This window comes from Gymnoscopelus microlampas (genome assembly GCF_963454915.1).
Source record: "Gymnoscopelus microlampas genome assembly, chromosome: 22".
In the NCBI taxonomy this organism is placed as follows: domain Eukaryota; kingdom Metazoa; phylum Chordata; class Actinopteri; order Myctophiformes; family Myctophidae; genus Gymnoscopelus; species Gymnoscopelus microlampas.
In genome coordinates this window covers 27,211,852-27,229,583 of record NC_139959.1, presented here as the reverse complement: position 1 = coordinate 27,229,583, position 17,732 = coordinate 27,211,852, and the positions used below count along the sequence as shown (strand labels likewise).

Genomic DNA, 17,732 nt, shown 5'->3' with positions numbered 1-17,732 from the left:
CAACCTGAACTAATGGGAAATTGCTGCTGGACGGTTATGTCAAGTGGACAACCATGAAGCAACTGGCAGTAAATCCACATAGCAGAGAATTACACCCAGAATGGTCCCAGCTTCTCCGCATCTTAGTGTGGCCTCGTATTGAAGAGCGGGCGGGAGAGGCCGCCGCCTGTCAAACGCTCCAGACGAGCCCGAAAAAACCAAGAGGATGAGTCACTCGTACTTTGTCGGAAAACGGCACAACATAGCATAAGCTGCAACTGGCGAGAAAATGTACAGTATGAGGATGTAGCCATAACATTCTTTATAGCGTTGTGCAGATGTTAAAGCACTGGGGGAAAAAAGCGCTTCACAGCCTTAAAGACATAATGTAGAAGCTATGTAGAAGAGGAGAAATGTAAATGTGTTACCGGGGGAGAATGTGAATAAACTGTTTGAATGTGAGATCCAGGGAAACCGTTTGGCCATGCATTATGTTGTAGCTCCTTCACCTACAGCAGAGATCTTTGTCATGAAGCTGAGCTACACAATAAGTATGAGGTATTGGACATTTTTGTAGGCCTTTGGCATGCTCGCCAAGATGCTGAACTGATCATAAATTAAAGTGCACAGCTGCAGGCGTATGAGTACTGTACATGCACCACTGTTCAAATGTATCTCTGGAAAGACAAATGTGCAAACAAAGGCACACACCTCCATGCGCATACAGTACATACATTGTAAGAATAACCTGGTTAACACTTTCTTAATATTCTCTCTCTCTCTCTATCTCTCTCTCTCTCTCTCTCTCTCTCTCTCTCTCTCTCTTCCCCCTCCAGCTGGGTTCAGGAGAAGCTTCCGCCTCAGCCGGAGAGACAAGAAAACCAACAAGTCCATGTACGAGTGTAAGAAGAGTGATATGTACGACACGGCAGATGTGCCCACATACGAGGAAGTCACCCCGTACCGCAGGCAGAATGGAGCTAAACACAGACTGGTTGTCCTAGCCGGTGAGTAGCTCTCTGTATGTGTGTGTGTGTGTGTGTGTGTGTGTGTGTGTTACCCGCAAATGACGGAGACAGATGGATAGAGGTGGGCGACCGGCCGTTAAGCTCAGCCACTGTACTTTGTTTTTTTTAAAGCCACCGTTTTCAGCGTTTTAATAACCGCGCTTACCTCACACTGCGCTAAATGTGGTGGTCCTAGTATAGTGCGCACACACAAACACACCACATTGTGTGTCGTGGCGGGCGACAGACCTGGCGCTCTTCAATTTGGCGTGGCAGAGGCCATAGATTTCAATTGTGTCCCAGCGTGGTGACACTCGGAATGGATGTGTGACTCACCGCTCCAGCGTTCCCAGGTGTTGTCAACCTCCAGAAATGAGCTCCCGCTGCGGGAGCTCGCCTGCATGCCCCTTAACTTTTAAGCACACAGTGGAAATGGTGCCGCAGGCCGCGTATTAATCAGTCACGTTCGATGCTTTCATTTACAGCCACCTCAATGGTCTCAATGTCCTTTCGATCTCTCTCTTTATGTTTTTTTTTTCAAAGCCGCCAGAATTGTTAACACTTGACTTGGGGAAGCGGGTGTTACAAAGCCCTCCAAAGAGCTTTATAAGCTGCCAAGGTCTTGAAATGAATTTAGCGGTTTCTCGTTCTGTATTTGTGGTTGAAAGACGAGTGTTGCCAATGGGTGGTGGAACAATATGTTAAGCCAGGTGCAACGGTAAAGACCTAAATCATTTTGGGGGGGGACCAAATCCTACCATCAGTTAATTCAACTTTTTCCACATTGTATGTGTGTGTTTGTGTGCGTTTTGTTTTCTTTCATTCTTTCAGGCTAGTTATTTGTATCAGGGGAAATAATTTTGGGGGAATGTCACAAAAATGAGTGGAACAAAAAGCATTCCATACATTTTCTGGATTTTTTTTCCAGGAGTTTTTTCCATTTATCAAGGAATTAGATTTTCTCTGGGAATGACAACTCACAACTCTGTTTTCCAGGCTTCCGCTCTTCATGAACGCTGCAGATGCCGCTGACAGCTGTTTGAAACAGCCGTGAATTTTAGCTCAACGTGAACGCTTTTGACAACGAAGGCTAGAGCACGCTCCCTTTTCTTTTCTTTTTTTTTTAACTCTCTCCCTTTCTGTCTCTCTCTCTCTCTCTCTGTTTCTCTCTGTTTCTCTCTGTCTCTCTCTCTCTCTCCTGACTCTCCTGAGTTGTGTTGCCGGGGTATTTCTTGGCACAATCGGCAGAGGCCTTGGTCTCGCGGAGCATGGACTCCATCAGGCGCGTTGCTAATTAGCGAGCCCATTTCCCTGCCAGCGCGTCACAGCCTCATGCCGAGGATGCTGACCTTTCCCCCCGTCACGCTAATGTAAATATTTTCAATTAACTTCCACAATTTGGGCGACAACCCACGGGCAATTTCACACCTAACGAAGCAGCAGCCCAGAGAGAGGGTCTGCTTTATGTTTCTCCATTTCAGTACACCCCCCCCCCCCCCCCCTTTTTTTTTCTCTACTCGACAAGTTTCCTTTTTTTCTCATCAGGCATTGTTGCTCTCCATCTCTCGTTTGCTGCTGCACTCTTATTATCTCCCTGTGTCTGTCTCTGCCTCTCCACACGGCACATTTTTACACCCTCAGTTAAACGCTTAAGCCCTATATACTTAATCGATTTGATCTTTGGCCACCAACCCTGGTGTTTTCCTCCATTGTGACAGCTGTTGGTAACTGTTCTGGTTGTCTGTCTGTGAGAATTATCTCCCCGCACGTTAACGTTACATCGCAATCTAAATTTAACTCCGCGACGGTACAGATGGAACCAAATGGACCCGTGGTCCATGTATTTGTACTCTCTTGCTCTCAGAGTAACAAAAACACCCACAATGGCTCTCCACCCGTTTATATTGAACATAATTCCTAAGTAAATAGTTCCAGCTAAATCAGTTTGTGTGTTTTCTTGTGTTGCTGGTTGTTCTTGTCTGTCGGTGTTGGAGGCGGAGCTGTGTGTGTATGAGGATTCAAGTGACCTTACTCTCTTCATGTTGGTCGCAACGACCTCACGTTTTTTGTTTTTTTTTACCGTTTCTTGATAAAAAGTAAAAATCTTATTTTTTTTGGTTGCCAATGCTCACGACCCCAACGGTACCTTCCCACTTTGGGTCACGACCCATAGTTTGTGAACCGCTGCCCTATATGGTAACCTCCCTGAGCTTGTGATATCACAGAGCGATGTCAGAGCGTGACCAGCAAGTTCTATATAACTGGGCATGTTACGTTTTGTCGCCCACCGTCCATCTCCATATATAGGCATATTACGTTTGTGACATCCACACTGTCCACCCACAAGGCAATTAATATAGGATTTTCACCTATAATGACATGCCCAAAATAGGGTTGAAAGTGGTAAAATTATCACTCATAACTTTACAGTGTACTGTATCTCACAGTGTATCACATTAATTTAATCGCGTGATGGTCCAGAAGAGAGGAGGGAACTAGGCATGCACTGTAGGTCCTCCGAACAGGACCCAGGCTCCTGTGCTTTCCTTGGCCTTGGCTCCACTCTCTTTCCACTTTGCTCGAACGCAACACATTCCTCTCATTGTTTTTATATCAAGACGTCCCCCAAAGCATTTTTGGGAATCCCTGAAGGCTTTTTGCTCAATAATGCAGACTCACAGGTCGACCATAATCACTAATGAGTGACCTGATGGCAATCGCCCACACTTTGAACGGAGCCCGCTGTCTCCAGATATTCAGTTTCAAACACAAATCAAGATGCTTATCTGTTTTTGTACATTTTATAATCGGACAGCCAACCAAAATATATTTTAACATGTGTGCAGCTTTTTCTTTTTTCCCAAACCGCTGATGTTTTTGAAGGAAATCTGATTATTCGATTGGACGGAAAGATCTGTCGATGTCCGCGTTTTTCGTTTTGCTGTAGCATGAGGTCAGTTGTGTTTCACGGTAACCTGACACACGGTACAGGGTTTTTGACGGATTCAAGTTGTTAGTTCGGGGTGAGGCCTAACCCACGTCTACATCAGTTCCTCCATCGCTTAGTAAGCCAAAATAGTTTTACAAGGCCTCCAAAACTTTATTGGCTGCATTAAAAATAAATAAACCATGTTTCTTTTTTTCCTATTGAAAACTTCCCATTCATATAGTGCATATGAATCATTTTGTGATTGTATCCATAACAATGTGAAGGTAGCCCCCGCCAGTGCCCTGTGTATAACATTATTGTGCTTCCAGCTCCAGATTTATGCTTAGCTGCGTGCAGGCGTCATGCACTGAAAATAGCAGATCTACAAGCTGTTGTGAGCCTGTAAATCCGCTATTTTCGGTGCGCAACCCAAATATAGATCAGGTTAAGTGTGAGGCAGGCAGGCAGGCAGGTAGTCAGGCAGGCGGGGTTGTGGCTCGGTCAAGCAGGCCAACCTCAGCCCAGCGTTGTGGGAGGCTTGTGGGGGCTTGGATCAGGGCCTTGCCAGGGCCCGGCCTCGGCCTCTCAGCGCTAACTGTATGTGATGTGCTCCGCATTTGGCCTGGAAGTTATTAAGCTCGCAATATTAAAGGCTGCTTCTCTAATGAGTGCGGTAATGAAGTCTGACACTTTTACTGGCACAGCAACCTGCGGGGCCAGGAGCACCCCAGGCCTCGCCTCCGAAGGAAACAGAGAGGGAGGGGGAGAGAGAGGGAAGAGAGAAGAGAGAACACACACAAACACAACATAAGCAGTCTAGTCAGAGACAGTTGCGGAGAAATATGCAGTTTTTTGTTTTTTATTGTGGCGGCTAATTTTATTAGCCTGCCATTGTGTCCAGGGCTGCATTGTTTAAAACAAACAATGCACAAAGCGGGTGCCTGTTTGAGGTCAGACGATGGACCCAGACCACAGTGGGCTGCCTCTGTCTTTAAAAAGACCACGGTGGGCCTACTGGGCTGCTTTGGCAGTCAATGGTGTGGTTCGAGAATGGGCTTTTCAAACCCGCCCCCCTGTTGCCATACGTTATGGTTAATGAAACTGGCCTACAAAGGCAGTGATATACAAGGTGAAAACTGCTTAATGAGATAGCACAAGTGGGGCTGTTGGTCATATCACAGCAGGCACTGATCACTCTGCCGATCTCCCGTGAAAGCGAACATCTGTCGAAAAAGGACCGCGCTCTGTGTTTGTGTGTGTGTGTGTGTGTGTGAGTGTGCGTGTGTTGAGGCCCACAGGGCTGACCGTCTGTCGGCACCACTGAGATCGGGCTCATAAAAAGAGCCAGTATCACCACGCTCTGCCTCCCCCAACACCTACATCAACACCGCCCCGTGGCCTCGTTCAAACAACCCCCGTCGCATTCCTCTCGCTCGCCCCGAAACAAATTCGAAATGAACTCCTCGTTTCCTCGTCTTAATAAATCACACGGGCCCTCAACCCCCGGGCTTCTCTCTCTTTGACTTCTCTTTTATTTTTTTCTCTCTCTTCATCCCCAAAACGTTCTCTCTCATTCTCTCTCTCCGGGGCTAAGATTGATTGCTGTCTTCGCTTGGACCCCGTGCTTGTTTATGCGAGACGGTAACCACAGAACGCCTCACGCCGTTGGCCCAAAAAGGGTCGGGGGTATTTTTATGTCTCTCTCTCTCTCTCTCTCTCTCTCTCTCTCTCTCTCTCTGTGTTTGAATGCGTAGCGGAGTGAACGTGTGGAGGAAACAGCTTTTATCACTTACAGCACTCACAATAGGTCTCGAAACCATGTGTGTTTGGGTGCAAAAAGGAAAAACGGAGTTTGGGGTGTGAAATTGTCTGCGTGTGTGCGCGCAAGGGCCGAGAAAGATCTCTCATCTGTGGAGAGGCCTGAGATTGTTCTTAAAAGAGCCTCGATGTCCACACCTATTTATCAGGCATGTAGATCGCTGCAGAGCTTCCTGGTTTGGGCCCAGATGAAATGCAGGGGAACGAGAACAGAAAGCCCTCCTCGCTTTCTCTCAGCACAGAGCTTGTCTCTCTGAGCTCGTCCACCATCACCCCCTCTCTTACTCTCGCTCTGTTTCCACCTCGTCCGCATCACAGAGTGAACTCATTGTCCATTTGTTTTAGAGCGGCAACCTGCTAAACACATTTGCCTGCTGAAATGAATTTCCAACCGGGCCCTGATGCGATCCGAGTGGCTGCCCAGAACGCCAGGCATGTGAGGAATCTGGATCCTGGATCAAGTCTCTGTCCCCTTTTTCATGTGCGCGTGAAGACGAGGGAGGCTGCTGTGAAGTGCAGGGCGCACTTGTAGCCTCCCGCCATAATTGACTTCTTGTCCGAGCTATTTGAGGACATTGATACGAGTCGGTTCCAATTAGGATCATGTTGCCCCCCCAAGTAAACGTGGCTGAAGTACCGTCGAAGGAGAGATGGAGACAGATGGAAAAATTGAGAGAAATATAAAGGAAGACTAATACACTGCAAAATCCAGATTGTTAATTTAACTCCCAGAGTGTAAAAATCCATTAAATTAACACTGTGGACTTTTATTGCACAGGAACTAAGTTGGGTAGGTAGGGAGATGGAGTTTGTTATTGGAAATAAACCCATAAAGGTTTGTCATGGAGCTTTGGACAAAACAATATGCAACCATTCCTCCTCTATCTATCTGTCTGTCTGTTTGTTTGTGTGTCTATTTGTATATATCTATCTACCTCTCTCTCTCTCTCTCTCTCTCTGTCTCTCTGTCTCACAGTGTCTCACAGTGTCTCACAGCGTCTCACAGCCTCCAGTTTCCCCAGTGGGGATGTGATGGAAAATCCAGCTGTCCTGTGGGATCAGTGCCTTGTCGATTTTTCAGCCTTTCGGTAGAAACACAACAGAGCAGTGTCTTGGCACGCCTGGATGCAGCTCTCCCTCTCTCTCTCTCTCTCTCTCTCTCTCTCTCTCTCTCTCTCTCTCTCTCTCTCGCCCTCACTTTCTTTTCTTTTACTTCCTTTCTTTCTTCATTCCTTTTCATGCTACAGGTTGGCTGAACAGAGGGCCTCGGCCAAGTACATCTAACATCTCTTTGGCTCAGGAGCCGGGACTGTGTGTGTTTTGCGTGTGTGTCTTCTGTTCTGGTCCGTAAACACGTCAAGGTTTGACCTCGAAACCCATCGATCAGTGTCCGCGAGAATGACGGCTTGTAGTGGAAAGCCGTTCCAATCTGGCCGCGTCTCTCTTTCCCTCACCCTCAATCACCGACTGTCTCCTCCACTGCGTCGCCCCCTATAGACTGATTCCACTGTGGACACTCGCCTACCCCCGGACGTAGAGAGAGAGCCGGTGATGGATGTCGTCTTAATGTTGCATGTATGTGTCTGTGCTGCAGGTCCCACCGGGGTTGGGCTGAATGAGCTGAAGAGGAAGCTACTGATCTCTGACCCCCAGCACTTCAGCGTGACCGTGCCTCGTAAGTCCACTATACACACCACACCTCCCTGGATATGTACTAACTATATCGTCGCTGTCGGGCAGAAACCTCCTATCTCCATATGCTAACTTTTTGTGTTTTTTCCCCCTAAATGAACGCCCTACTTCATCATACTACAGCGTCACACAAAAGCATCAAAAGTAGCAGATCCGCAAGCTCGAAACGCGGCACGAAGCGACACGTTTTTTGCTTGTAGATCTGCTGCTTTTGATGGTTTTGAATCCTGAAAAGTAACAGTTTTGGATATATGAGGTTTCCACCCGACAGAGACGATAGATACTATGCATTTATAGTATGTATACTGTATACATATATGAACATACTGTATTGGTTTCTGTCTCTCTGCCTTTTTGACTGTACTTACTGTACAATATTTTGTGTGCGTGTGCGTGTGCAATGCTTTACGAGCAAGTGTGTTTTAGCCATTGTGTCCACTCTCTCCCAGACCAGAGTGGGTGGAATTGGGGGGGAGATGGGGGCTTGCTGTGGTCAGTCTAGCTTGCGTCTGGGACCCTGCATATGTTTGCAATTCATTGGCCACTGACTCTTAAAGGGAATAAAGTGACCATTTGGCTTCCTCCTCATGCATTAGGAGCCCAGACTGCCTGTAGGTAATGTGTTGTCAGGTGCTTATCCCACGACAAATGCCTGTACTTCGGATGACAGATACTCCTACATGTGCGTCGATAAATTGTCGGCCTCTTTGTCATAGGGATAAGTTACTCTCTGCTGTGGCTCTGGCCTGATCGGCTCGTTGCGAAGAATCCTCAAGCACGGCAGACTGTTCATGAGACCCATCTGCATTCTGCAGCGCAACGTAAAAGTACGGGGCGGCCAGATCGAATGGCAATTGCACAGAGGCCAAATGCCCTCAGTGAGTTTTTAGCAGCAAATCAAAATAATCGCTCTCGTTGAAGGATGTTTAGGCTTTTTTGTGCCAGCGTTTTCTTGGTCGGGGGTGGGGGCACAAACACAGAGGGGGATGTCTGGCAGTGACTAATGCCCAACGCCGGCCCTGGGGCTCTCAAGGTCCCCTGAGCGAGTGGTTCTCCTCCTTTGTAATTGTCAACTTTTCACAGCCGTCGTGACAAGGCCCCGGTGATGGAGGGAACTGCGTTTTTCTACCTCCTGAAGACATGCCATCGCCCTGCCTCATGATCTGGCTCCATACCACTCGCACTCTCTCTCTGTTTTACTCCCTCTCTCCTTGCTGCTCCCCTTTTCCCCTCTTTCCTCTCTCCTTTCCTCCTTTTTCCCCCGTCTCCTCCCTTTACTCTAAGGACCAAATGACAGCTTGCCACGGTCCTGAGCGCCGTCCAACATCACCACTTTTAACTAGGCTGTCCCCGGCGTTGCCAACCGTTTTGAGTTCTTGAGCAATTCCGAGACGTCCCAAAAAGCCAACATGTTGGGCCGTATGAATCTGCGTGATTTATGCCCGTTTAAGCAGGGCACCAGAGTAATTGCACATTTACCGTTCCAGGGCCGGGATGAGGCTGCGACAAGGAACAAGGGAGGGAAAATAAGCGAGCTGCGGATATTAATTGCCATGTTTGTTACATGCCGCACGGCGTAATGGATGTGTCCTCGCCGACGTCTGACACTTGAAAATGTCCCTGGTATTAAAATGCCATTGGCCGGGCCTTTTTTTTTCTTCCTTTCCCTTTTTTTCGGGGTTTCCACAAGGCCCGTTAATTGTTCACAAATGTGACCCATGATGCTGTGTTTAATATGGCCCAGACACACAGACAGATTGTGACCCATATAGAAGACGTATGGCACAAGTCCTGGCCCTCCTTGAGAGGAAAGAGACTCGGAAAGTATCTCTCCTCTCCATTTCTTTTTCTTTTTTTAGTCTTTGATTACTGCCAACAGACAGATGGATATGTTTAACACTTGCTGTTGTTTCGGATTAAGGCCGAAAGCGTTACACCCCCCCCCTTTTGTTAATTTGAAAAACGGAGCTCCGGAGACCACCAGCTTGTGGCCCCGGTTAAGGTTTTTTATTTTATTTTATTTTTTTCTTCCTCCCCCTTGTCGCTGTAAAATGTAAACCAGCCGTCTAAGTAACACAAGCAGCGTTGCAAGAAGCCATTAGAGTGTGGGGTTAAACATTTTGATTCCTGTCCAGGCTTACTGATATTTTCCATGATTTGGAAATGAATGGATGCAGATTCTTTTGTTGCACTGTAATTTTGTGAGCTACAAAACAGATGCCAAAATAACGCATGGTGTGCGCTGTTGGTCTGTGCCGGGTAATGGGCATTACACATTTCTGATTGTGGGGCATAAGTATATGTTTTCTAAAGACATGGCTGCTTTTCCGGAGGGGTACCTTTTGCCAGAGCCGTTGATAAAATCAAATCAACCCTCTTCAGCAGGAAGGCTCACTCCACGACACAACGGGTGCGTTGTACTTCAACCCCACCAGTCAGCCTCACATTTAAACAGAAAGTTAAAGACTCTGTATGGAAAAAAGGACATTTGTCCTTCTGTGAGGTCACAGCTGTGGCACGTGCCGTCGAAAAGGAATAAAGCCAAGAAAAAACCCCGGTAAAAAACAACAACTTGGCAGTTGTGGTTGTAGGAGCAGTGATAAAAGTTTTAATGGTTTGTTTTGGAGCTTGCTGGAACGTGCGGACAATTTGTCTGAGAGGCGCACTCCGCTCACCTCCGACCTCTGTTGCACTCTGGAAACGAGCAGTGGCGCAAGTCGACCCCGCGACCTCTGCAAATTCGCCAGAGCCGTCCTCTCGCGCTTCCTCCACGTGTCGCGCAACTCCCACCACAACCCCCCTACCCCGCTTTCCCCTGTTTAACGGCACGGGTTTATAGCCAAGTAAATGTTGGGACTTGATGTTAATGAGAGCTCCCAAACTCAATTACCTTGCAGCAGCGAACATTGGTGGCTAACGCTACGAGCTTCTGTTTCTATGGGGCACCACGGCTACGTTACAGAAGCCAAATTTAATAAGCTACAGTAAACCACGACTGCATGTCAGTTAAGTGTCTGAGTTTAGTGGCAGAGCGCTACAGGTTGTGTATTTTATAGTGCTGTTACACAATCATATATACAAGGGTTGGCATGGCGCAGCGTGCTGCGATTCAGACTTACTGCAATGTTAATAAGGGCCTCCGTACAAATGCTCTGCCCCAACGTTGAGTCAGACAGTCTGGGTTTGAGGTAATCATTCTCTCTCTCCCTTCCCCCCGCTCTCTCTCTCTCTCTCTCTCTCTCTCTCTCTCTCTCTCTCTCTCTCTCTCTCTCTCTCTCTCTCTCTCTCTCTCTCTCTCAGACACCAGTCGAGCCAAGAAGAGCCAGGAGACTGATGGTGTGGAGTACTACTTCATTTCCAAACATCTCTTCGAGACGGATATCCATAACAACAAGTAGGCACAGCTCCCCACAAAATACCAGTAAACAGATTGTAATTTTCGGAAAAAAAGAAGAAAAGAAAAACATTCAAGACCTCTATATATGTTAGGCACAGTGCTAGCGTTTAAAACATAAATGGTCTCTGATCTCTGTGAACTCCCACTTAAACCCTATACCCTAGTAGTTGGCCGTATTTGCAAGGGCTCTATGCTTTTTATTTTTGAATGTTAGCCCCAGAATAGGGATGCCTATCAAGCGGTTAAGCATGTGTGGGAATCAAGTGCAACCTGTTCTCTGCCATGTCCTTCAGCCACTAGAGGCAGTGTACTGTACCAGTCCGAGCTGCAGACATACAGTATGCTACCACTATGAAACGGCCCTCTCCTCTCCATCTGTGTGCTGCAGACATCCATCTGCGTAACCGAGTGTGAGTTAGTGTTGACAGGGCGGGGGCCTGCATTGGTAACAGATCTCCTGACACCGGCCTCAAGGTCTCTCTGGTCTCTCCCCGCCTGTCTCAGCTTCCAAACAACCCTCAGCCGTCCGCTCTTAGTCTGGCCTCCTGTAGCCGCCACCAACCGCCTCCGACAGCCACACCGCAGCCCGCCTCGGCATCCGCGGTCGCCAGAATGAAACGCAAATCGTAATGGACATAAAAGTGATGGATGCCTTTCGGCGATTCTCACACAAGCGGGAGAGCCGGGGAGGATGCATATACTGCAAAGCATTTACATTTACACAAACACGCAAACAAACAAGCACAACAGGAAGCCTGTGGCACTGAGAGAGAGTGTGTGGCGTGTCAAAGCATGCAGCAATGGGGGGGGGGGGTTGAGCGTAGATGTATATTTAGACCCTGTTGTGGTGCGGGTCGAGACATGCAAGGTTTTTCAGGGAGTCGGTGAGGGTGAGCTGCATGGGCTGTGATGTGGCCCGACGCGTGGGACACTACGCCGAAAATTACAAGGCAGTCCCGAGGAGCGAGATGGCCCTGTTTGCGTTATGCCTCGTTGCGTGAACCAGAAACAATGCAGTCCGCACCAAAAGGCCAAACTAAAAAAAACTACAAAAAAGAAAATGTAGTGGTATCCAAGCACAGAAGATGATAATGACTTTCAGAAGATGATGGAACTACACGTAGTGAGGGTGTATTACTGCTGTTGCATTCCTCACAAAATGGAAAGCTGGTGCATTTTAGAGCTCTGTGGTGGTGTTAATGCCAAAGCTTATCTTTTGTCATTAAAATTGTAATTCAGAGAAGCCTTTAAAGAACAACTATTGGCATAGATAAACAAGCTCTTCCAAGCTCTGAATGGCTTTAAAAATATCATATCTGCCATAATCTGCAGGATGTCGTTTAATGTAGTTGCTTGAAGGCAAGGCGCCTGCCTACTCATCAGAGCATCAGGGGCATTCATCAAGGGGTATATCAAATCACAGAGACACTCGACTGTATAGGCTCCAAAACTTGACAAAAATTTAATTATTTTAGATTGGTTTAAACACAATGGTAATCTAAGAAGATAAATTGATTCATAAACTTAAACTTTATAAATTGCCAAATGGTTGGCAATTCTGAATTTGAAACCCTGGGACTTGGGAATGTTAGTCTTTTTAAACTTAAAGCACCTATAACATGTGGTGTTTGATCCAACAGAAAGAAAATGTGTCTAAAGTACAATATATACAAATGTAGAAATGTAAACTGTATGGAATATCAAATCTGGAAAAAATAAATCAATCAATCCTTTTTTCAGCTTGCTCCAGATGCGGTGTGTGCCATTATGATGATTGCTCAGAATTTGTAGAGGCGTAGCGAATAAGTGGCAGAAAATCTTTCTTGGCACAATGAGTAGATCATATGGGTGATATACTCTATACTAGTTTATATGGGTAGATTTGTCTGAACCCACGTACTGTAATCCATGAAAAATATTTTTTGGTTGTAAATTGGAGGCCAAAACGTAAAGTTTGTTGAGAGCCACCATCTTGCCAATCTGTAAAAAAAAAATATTTGTGGGTGAGATTTCCAACTTATCTGCCAAGTGTAGAAACTGCAGCTGTTATGGTTTCTGAGACCCAGATACTTTTGGCGCAGAAGAATAATCCTAACAGATACAATTGGTTTTCAGCAGCTTTGCTCTGTATGGAACAGGTCCACAACAACGTACGTGTGTGTGTGTGTGTGTGTGTGTGTGTGTGTGCGTGTGCGTGCGTGCGTGTGCGTGTGCGTGTGTGCGCGTGCGTGCGTGCGCGCGTGCGAGAGATGTCCGACTTTCCCAAGGGAAACCCTACTCTGTCTGGGTTAAAAATGGCACGCGTCCATACATTTAAGCTCCACATAGTCAAACCTCCTACACCAGGATGCCCTCCTCTACAGTCTGTGTACCATCTCCTGTGACGACAAACAACCCAGCCCAGTGAGCTGCAGGGCATGAGATTTTAAATACAGGCTGTTGCAGCTGCTACTGTATGGTCTTAAATGAATTTCCCATAACCGAATATGAACGTTGTTAGAGACTTAAAGCCTCTCTCTCTCTCTTTTTTTTTGAGAATGAGTAAAACTCAGGCAATTACTATAAAAAAAAAAACCTCTACATGGCATCAAGCATACAGTAGCGAGGTAGTAGTTTGTCCAGCTCTCGTCATAAGCAGGCTGAAAGCAGAACACGGTCCTCTTGTTATGTTGAAATTCTTCCCACGTCTGTGCTCTGCATGCTCGCCTAACTTTTTCTTTACTTTTCTTTCTTTCTTTCTTTGATTTGTGGTGAAATGAACACCGATGGCTTGCGGCTGATTGGTGTGAAGGAGAGGAGATTATCTGGTTGGAAACATGTTTGTTTGCTCGTGTCACTCAATAGGCTGTTTTTTTTTAACCCCCGGATTAGTGACGGAGGCTTTGACGTTCAAGTTTTCTTTTTTTTTTCTGGATACTTTGGAGCAAGCAGGTGTTACTGATTGAAAGGGCAACATAGGAGATTATATAAAAGCCGGCTTTGCCAGAACGTCTGGTTTTCGCGTTGCGCCAAATAATGCTATCTTCAGATCTGTCAACGGTGGGGAGACTAATCTCCCCCCGTCGCCCGGTGGATCCGTAGGGGTTTCATGTCATTATTCTCTGAGCTTAATCTTAGGAATGTGTGTGGACACAGACAGTAGAACAGATCAGGAGGAGCTTCTAACTTTACTCCACTAGCTCATTAATCTCACATCATCACATGTTAATGTCCACCTACAGTACAGTCCTTGTTGCAAAAGGACAGCAAGATTCTCATTCAGATATAAGAGGGTCGCTTCACTTTCCTCTCTGGCTTTAGCATTGTCTTGTCCTGTCCTGTGTATCTGTCTCACCCCTTTCTCTCTCTCTATCCATACACCTCTCACCTTTTTCCTCAGGTTCGTCGAGCATGGCGAGTACAAAGGGAACTACTACGGGACGAGCTTGGATGCCGTGCATTCCGTCCTTTCCAAGAACAAAGTGTGCCTATTGGACGTCCAGCCTCATGTAAGTGTCGAGCCCCTAACAACCCCCCCCAACACACACCCTTCCCTCCCTCCGCACCCCTCTATCCACACACCTCTGTCTATACCTATCTCATGAGCAGATCTCTCTCGCTCTTTCTCTTTTCACAGAGGCCGTGGTCTTTCTTCGAGGCCTCGGCTGCTTACTGGGTTACCCAAAGCCGGGTTTTGCGGCAACATTTTTAGGGAGCAATTACAGCTAATTCCCTCTATTTGAAGATTTCCTCTTTGGTTTATGTGTCTGGGTGGTTGGTGGTGATCGGCCCTTACACAAGTGGCCGGCATGTCACTGAGGCCCCTACAAAACCCTGCCTGCTCTTCAGGGCCAGGCTCACGTACTGCCCCGTCTCTGCCCTGCAGGCTTTCCTCTGTTTGTTTTCCCTCAGTGGATAATGACACGCAGGCACAACTATACCATTATATAGATTAGCCTGGCATGTCCGCAAACCACCCTGACCTGAGTGCCACCGAGTATCGGCCGCTGGGGCCCCCGCTGCCCAGCCCTAAGCGGGCGGTACCGTGCACTTGGAAGCACTTGCACGCACGCGAGCCTGCTCATGCACTGTATACTCTTGTTACATGTTCATGTGAATCAGAAATCGCTTGCATCCGCTGCACCGTACATCTCCGGCCGAGTGCCTAGCTAGCTCACTCTCCAACATGACGCATGGATCAGATCAGCGGGCCTGTCGGTACCATGCAGCGGCTGAGCGATGTTGGCCCCATCCCATGCTGACTGCGAGTGGGCCGATGAAAGCGATCTTCCTCACTCTCCCTGATGGAGACGGATGGTCATCCCATGTTTTTTTTTCATTTCTCTCCCACCCCCACTGGCTTCTCTGTCCTCCTATCACTTGTGGCTTTGGAACCTACTCCTTGCTTGCACAGTGAGGGGTCAAACGTGGGAGCCTCGTCGCCAAACATTCAGCCTCTGCGGTTCACGGCATTCCCAAGACGCGATTAAATTCATACATACAGTACACACGTTGAGGTTCCACGCATGGATGCGCGCAAACACTACATGCAACACACAGTACACATGCACACAGACAGAACGCACACAGACAGTCACATGTGTCGTGCGCACACAGTTTTAGTGCGCACACACACACACACACACACACACACACACACACACACACACACACAGTGCTACGTGTGAAGCCAGCAGGGGCATGTCCTGCTGTCATCGCCGCAGATCAGCAAGCATGAGTGAGGCCCAGCAGATGTGTTCAAGACTGCCGCTGTGTTTGCTGGGTTCCCTCCTACTCCTGCTGTGAAGTGATGTTACCACAACCAACCACTACACAACCAGAGCATTGCATTGTTTATTCCTCCTGTATCACTTACTGAGCAGCAGTCAGTCCACTCATGCATACAGTATGACGCTAGTCTAAACAAGCACCCACAAATACACTTCTTGTCCTGTGTCTGCGACACTTCTGTTGCATGTGAACATATTCAATTTGCTAAAAGCAAAAGGAATATTCTTATTAGCCAGTCATATTCCTAAAAATTCATGTGATCTTGAAATATGAGATATGAATCAAAAGATATGCTTCTTCTTTCCTGTCTTGTGTCCATTCAGACGGTAAAGCACCTCCGTACAGCAGAGTTTAAACCCTACGTGGTGTTCGTGAAGCCTCCGCCCATCGAAAGACTGAGGGAGACCAGAAAGAACGCTAAAGTCATCTCAGGCAAAGACGACAAGGGGTCCGCCAAGCCATTCGCAGTAAGTCAACCTCTACATCATACATGGGCAACTGGCGGCCCGGGGGCCACATGCGGCCCCCACCTTCACTTAATGCAGCCCGCAGGTTAATATCAGAATACTGATTTATCATTGATTTCAGCTGTTACAATTCCAAACATGCAAAGTTGCAAACATGACCCACTTTAATTACTTCAGTCTATATTAGTAGCTTAATGACTAGTGTTAAAATTCTATTGTCTTTTTAATGTCTAATGTATTTGTATTTAAGTTCAAAAAGTTAACATAAGTATAATCTCTCAAGAACAGATTCTGCACTGCGTTGGAATCTGTCTTGAAGGTTCGTCAAAACGTGTACACACTGTGTGGGAGTGGGCGTGGCTTCAGAGGCCGCGCTTTATCCAATCAAATGTAGTGGGCATCCTTCCCGACTCGAAACTTAAACCGAAACTAATTTAACAATAGCGTCCGCGGAGCAGACAACCACGGAAAGATATTCACATTTGAACTTACTCTTTCATCATAGAAACAAGTGGGCTTATAACCAAAACCATCCATGTTCTCTGGGAGAAGTGGTGTTAGTGTTCCGTGTAGAAATGTTATCTAGTCGGAATTTTAGTGTGTCTCTGGGTTCCGAGATTGACATAAGTATAACTAAATGCATTTGAAATTTAAAAAAATATATATACTTTTCAGGATTCCAATTGAAAAATAGCAAAAACAATCAGGAATCCAATTCAAAAGTAGCAAAAATAGCAGATCTACAAGCTCAAGTTTTGAGCTTGTAGATCGGCTATTTGTGCTACTTTTGTGTGAAGGCGAAGTACAGCACTCATTTACGAAAAAAGTTAAAATACAGCGATAAGAGGTTTCTGTACAGTATACTGTATGCAATGTGGCCCCCTCTGGAGTGAGTGTGGAAATATAGTGGCCCTCTCCATCATCAAAGTTGCCCACCCCTGCTCTAGATGGATAATCACATTCATAGTAAGACTACCTGTAGACAGATAATCACATTCATAGTAAGACTACCTGTAGACAGAAAATCACATTCACAGTAAAGGTCAATATATGCTTTGGCGACAAGTGCTGATCGACACTTACACTACGTGTCTCACAGCTTTCTGAGTTTTGAGCATTCATACTGTGTAAGACCGACAGCGTTGCCAGAAAATATAAAGTGAATGTGGTCTCATGCATCTCGGAGCTTATTTCATCTTCCCAACCAATCACAGTATGATTTTATGAAGGGTCTGCAACCGTTTATTTTTACAGAGGTACGTGACACTGTGCTGCCAAGGTTTTCCACAACATATATTTATTGTTTTGACGTAACCTTCGCCATGCGACGCATCATACGACACTTGTCGCGCGAAGCATAAATTGACCTTACATTACCTGTAGACAAAAAAATCTGAATTGGTGTAGTATACAGTAGTGTATGCAATCTGTTTTGGCTAATCTCACTCATCGTGCCCGATGGGTGGGGTTTGTAATGCAGAACAATTAAGTGTCAAATAAAGACCATCACAAGAAAGTCACAGATTAGTGTGTTGTGATTGACCTGATGGATACAGTATGTATAGCTGTCCTAATACTTCACCCTTCTGAAACTGCAAGCAGGATAAAATAAACCACACACAATTACTGTATTTACTTTATATTAAGTATTCAAAAGAATATTATATTTTGAA

At 46.5% G+C, this 17,732-nt stretch overlaps 1 protein-coding gene across 2 annotated transcripts in view; it reads left to right on the top strand.

The window, feature by feature from the left end:
- Positions 1–17,732, top strand: part of mpp7a (MAGUK p55 scaffold protein 7a) — a 155,436-nt gene that overhangs the window by 130,299 nt on the left and 7,405 nt on the right. For both annotated transcript variants that reach the window (XM_084048569.1, XM_084048570.1), the window contains 5 exons: positions 816–986; positions 7,328–7,408; positions 10,726–10,819; positions 14,202–14,310; positions 15,916–16,059. In XM_084048569.1, the coding sequence (XP_083904695.1) occupies positions 816–986; positions 7,328–7,408; positions 10,726–10,819; positions 14,202–14,310; positions 15,916–16,059 (599 nt within the window). The remainder of the gene's footprint in view (positions 1–815; positions 987–7,327; positions 7,409–10,725; positions 10,820–14,201; positions 14,311–15,915; positions 16,060–17,732) is intronic.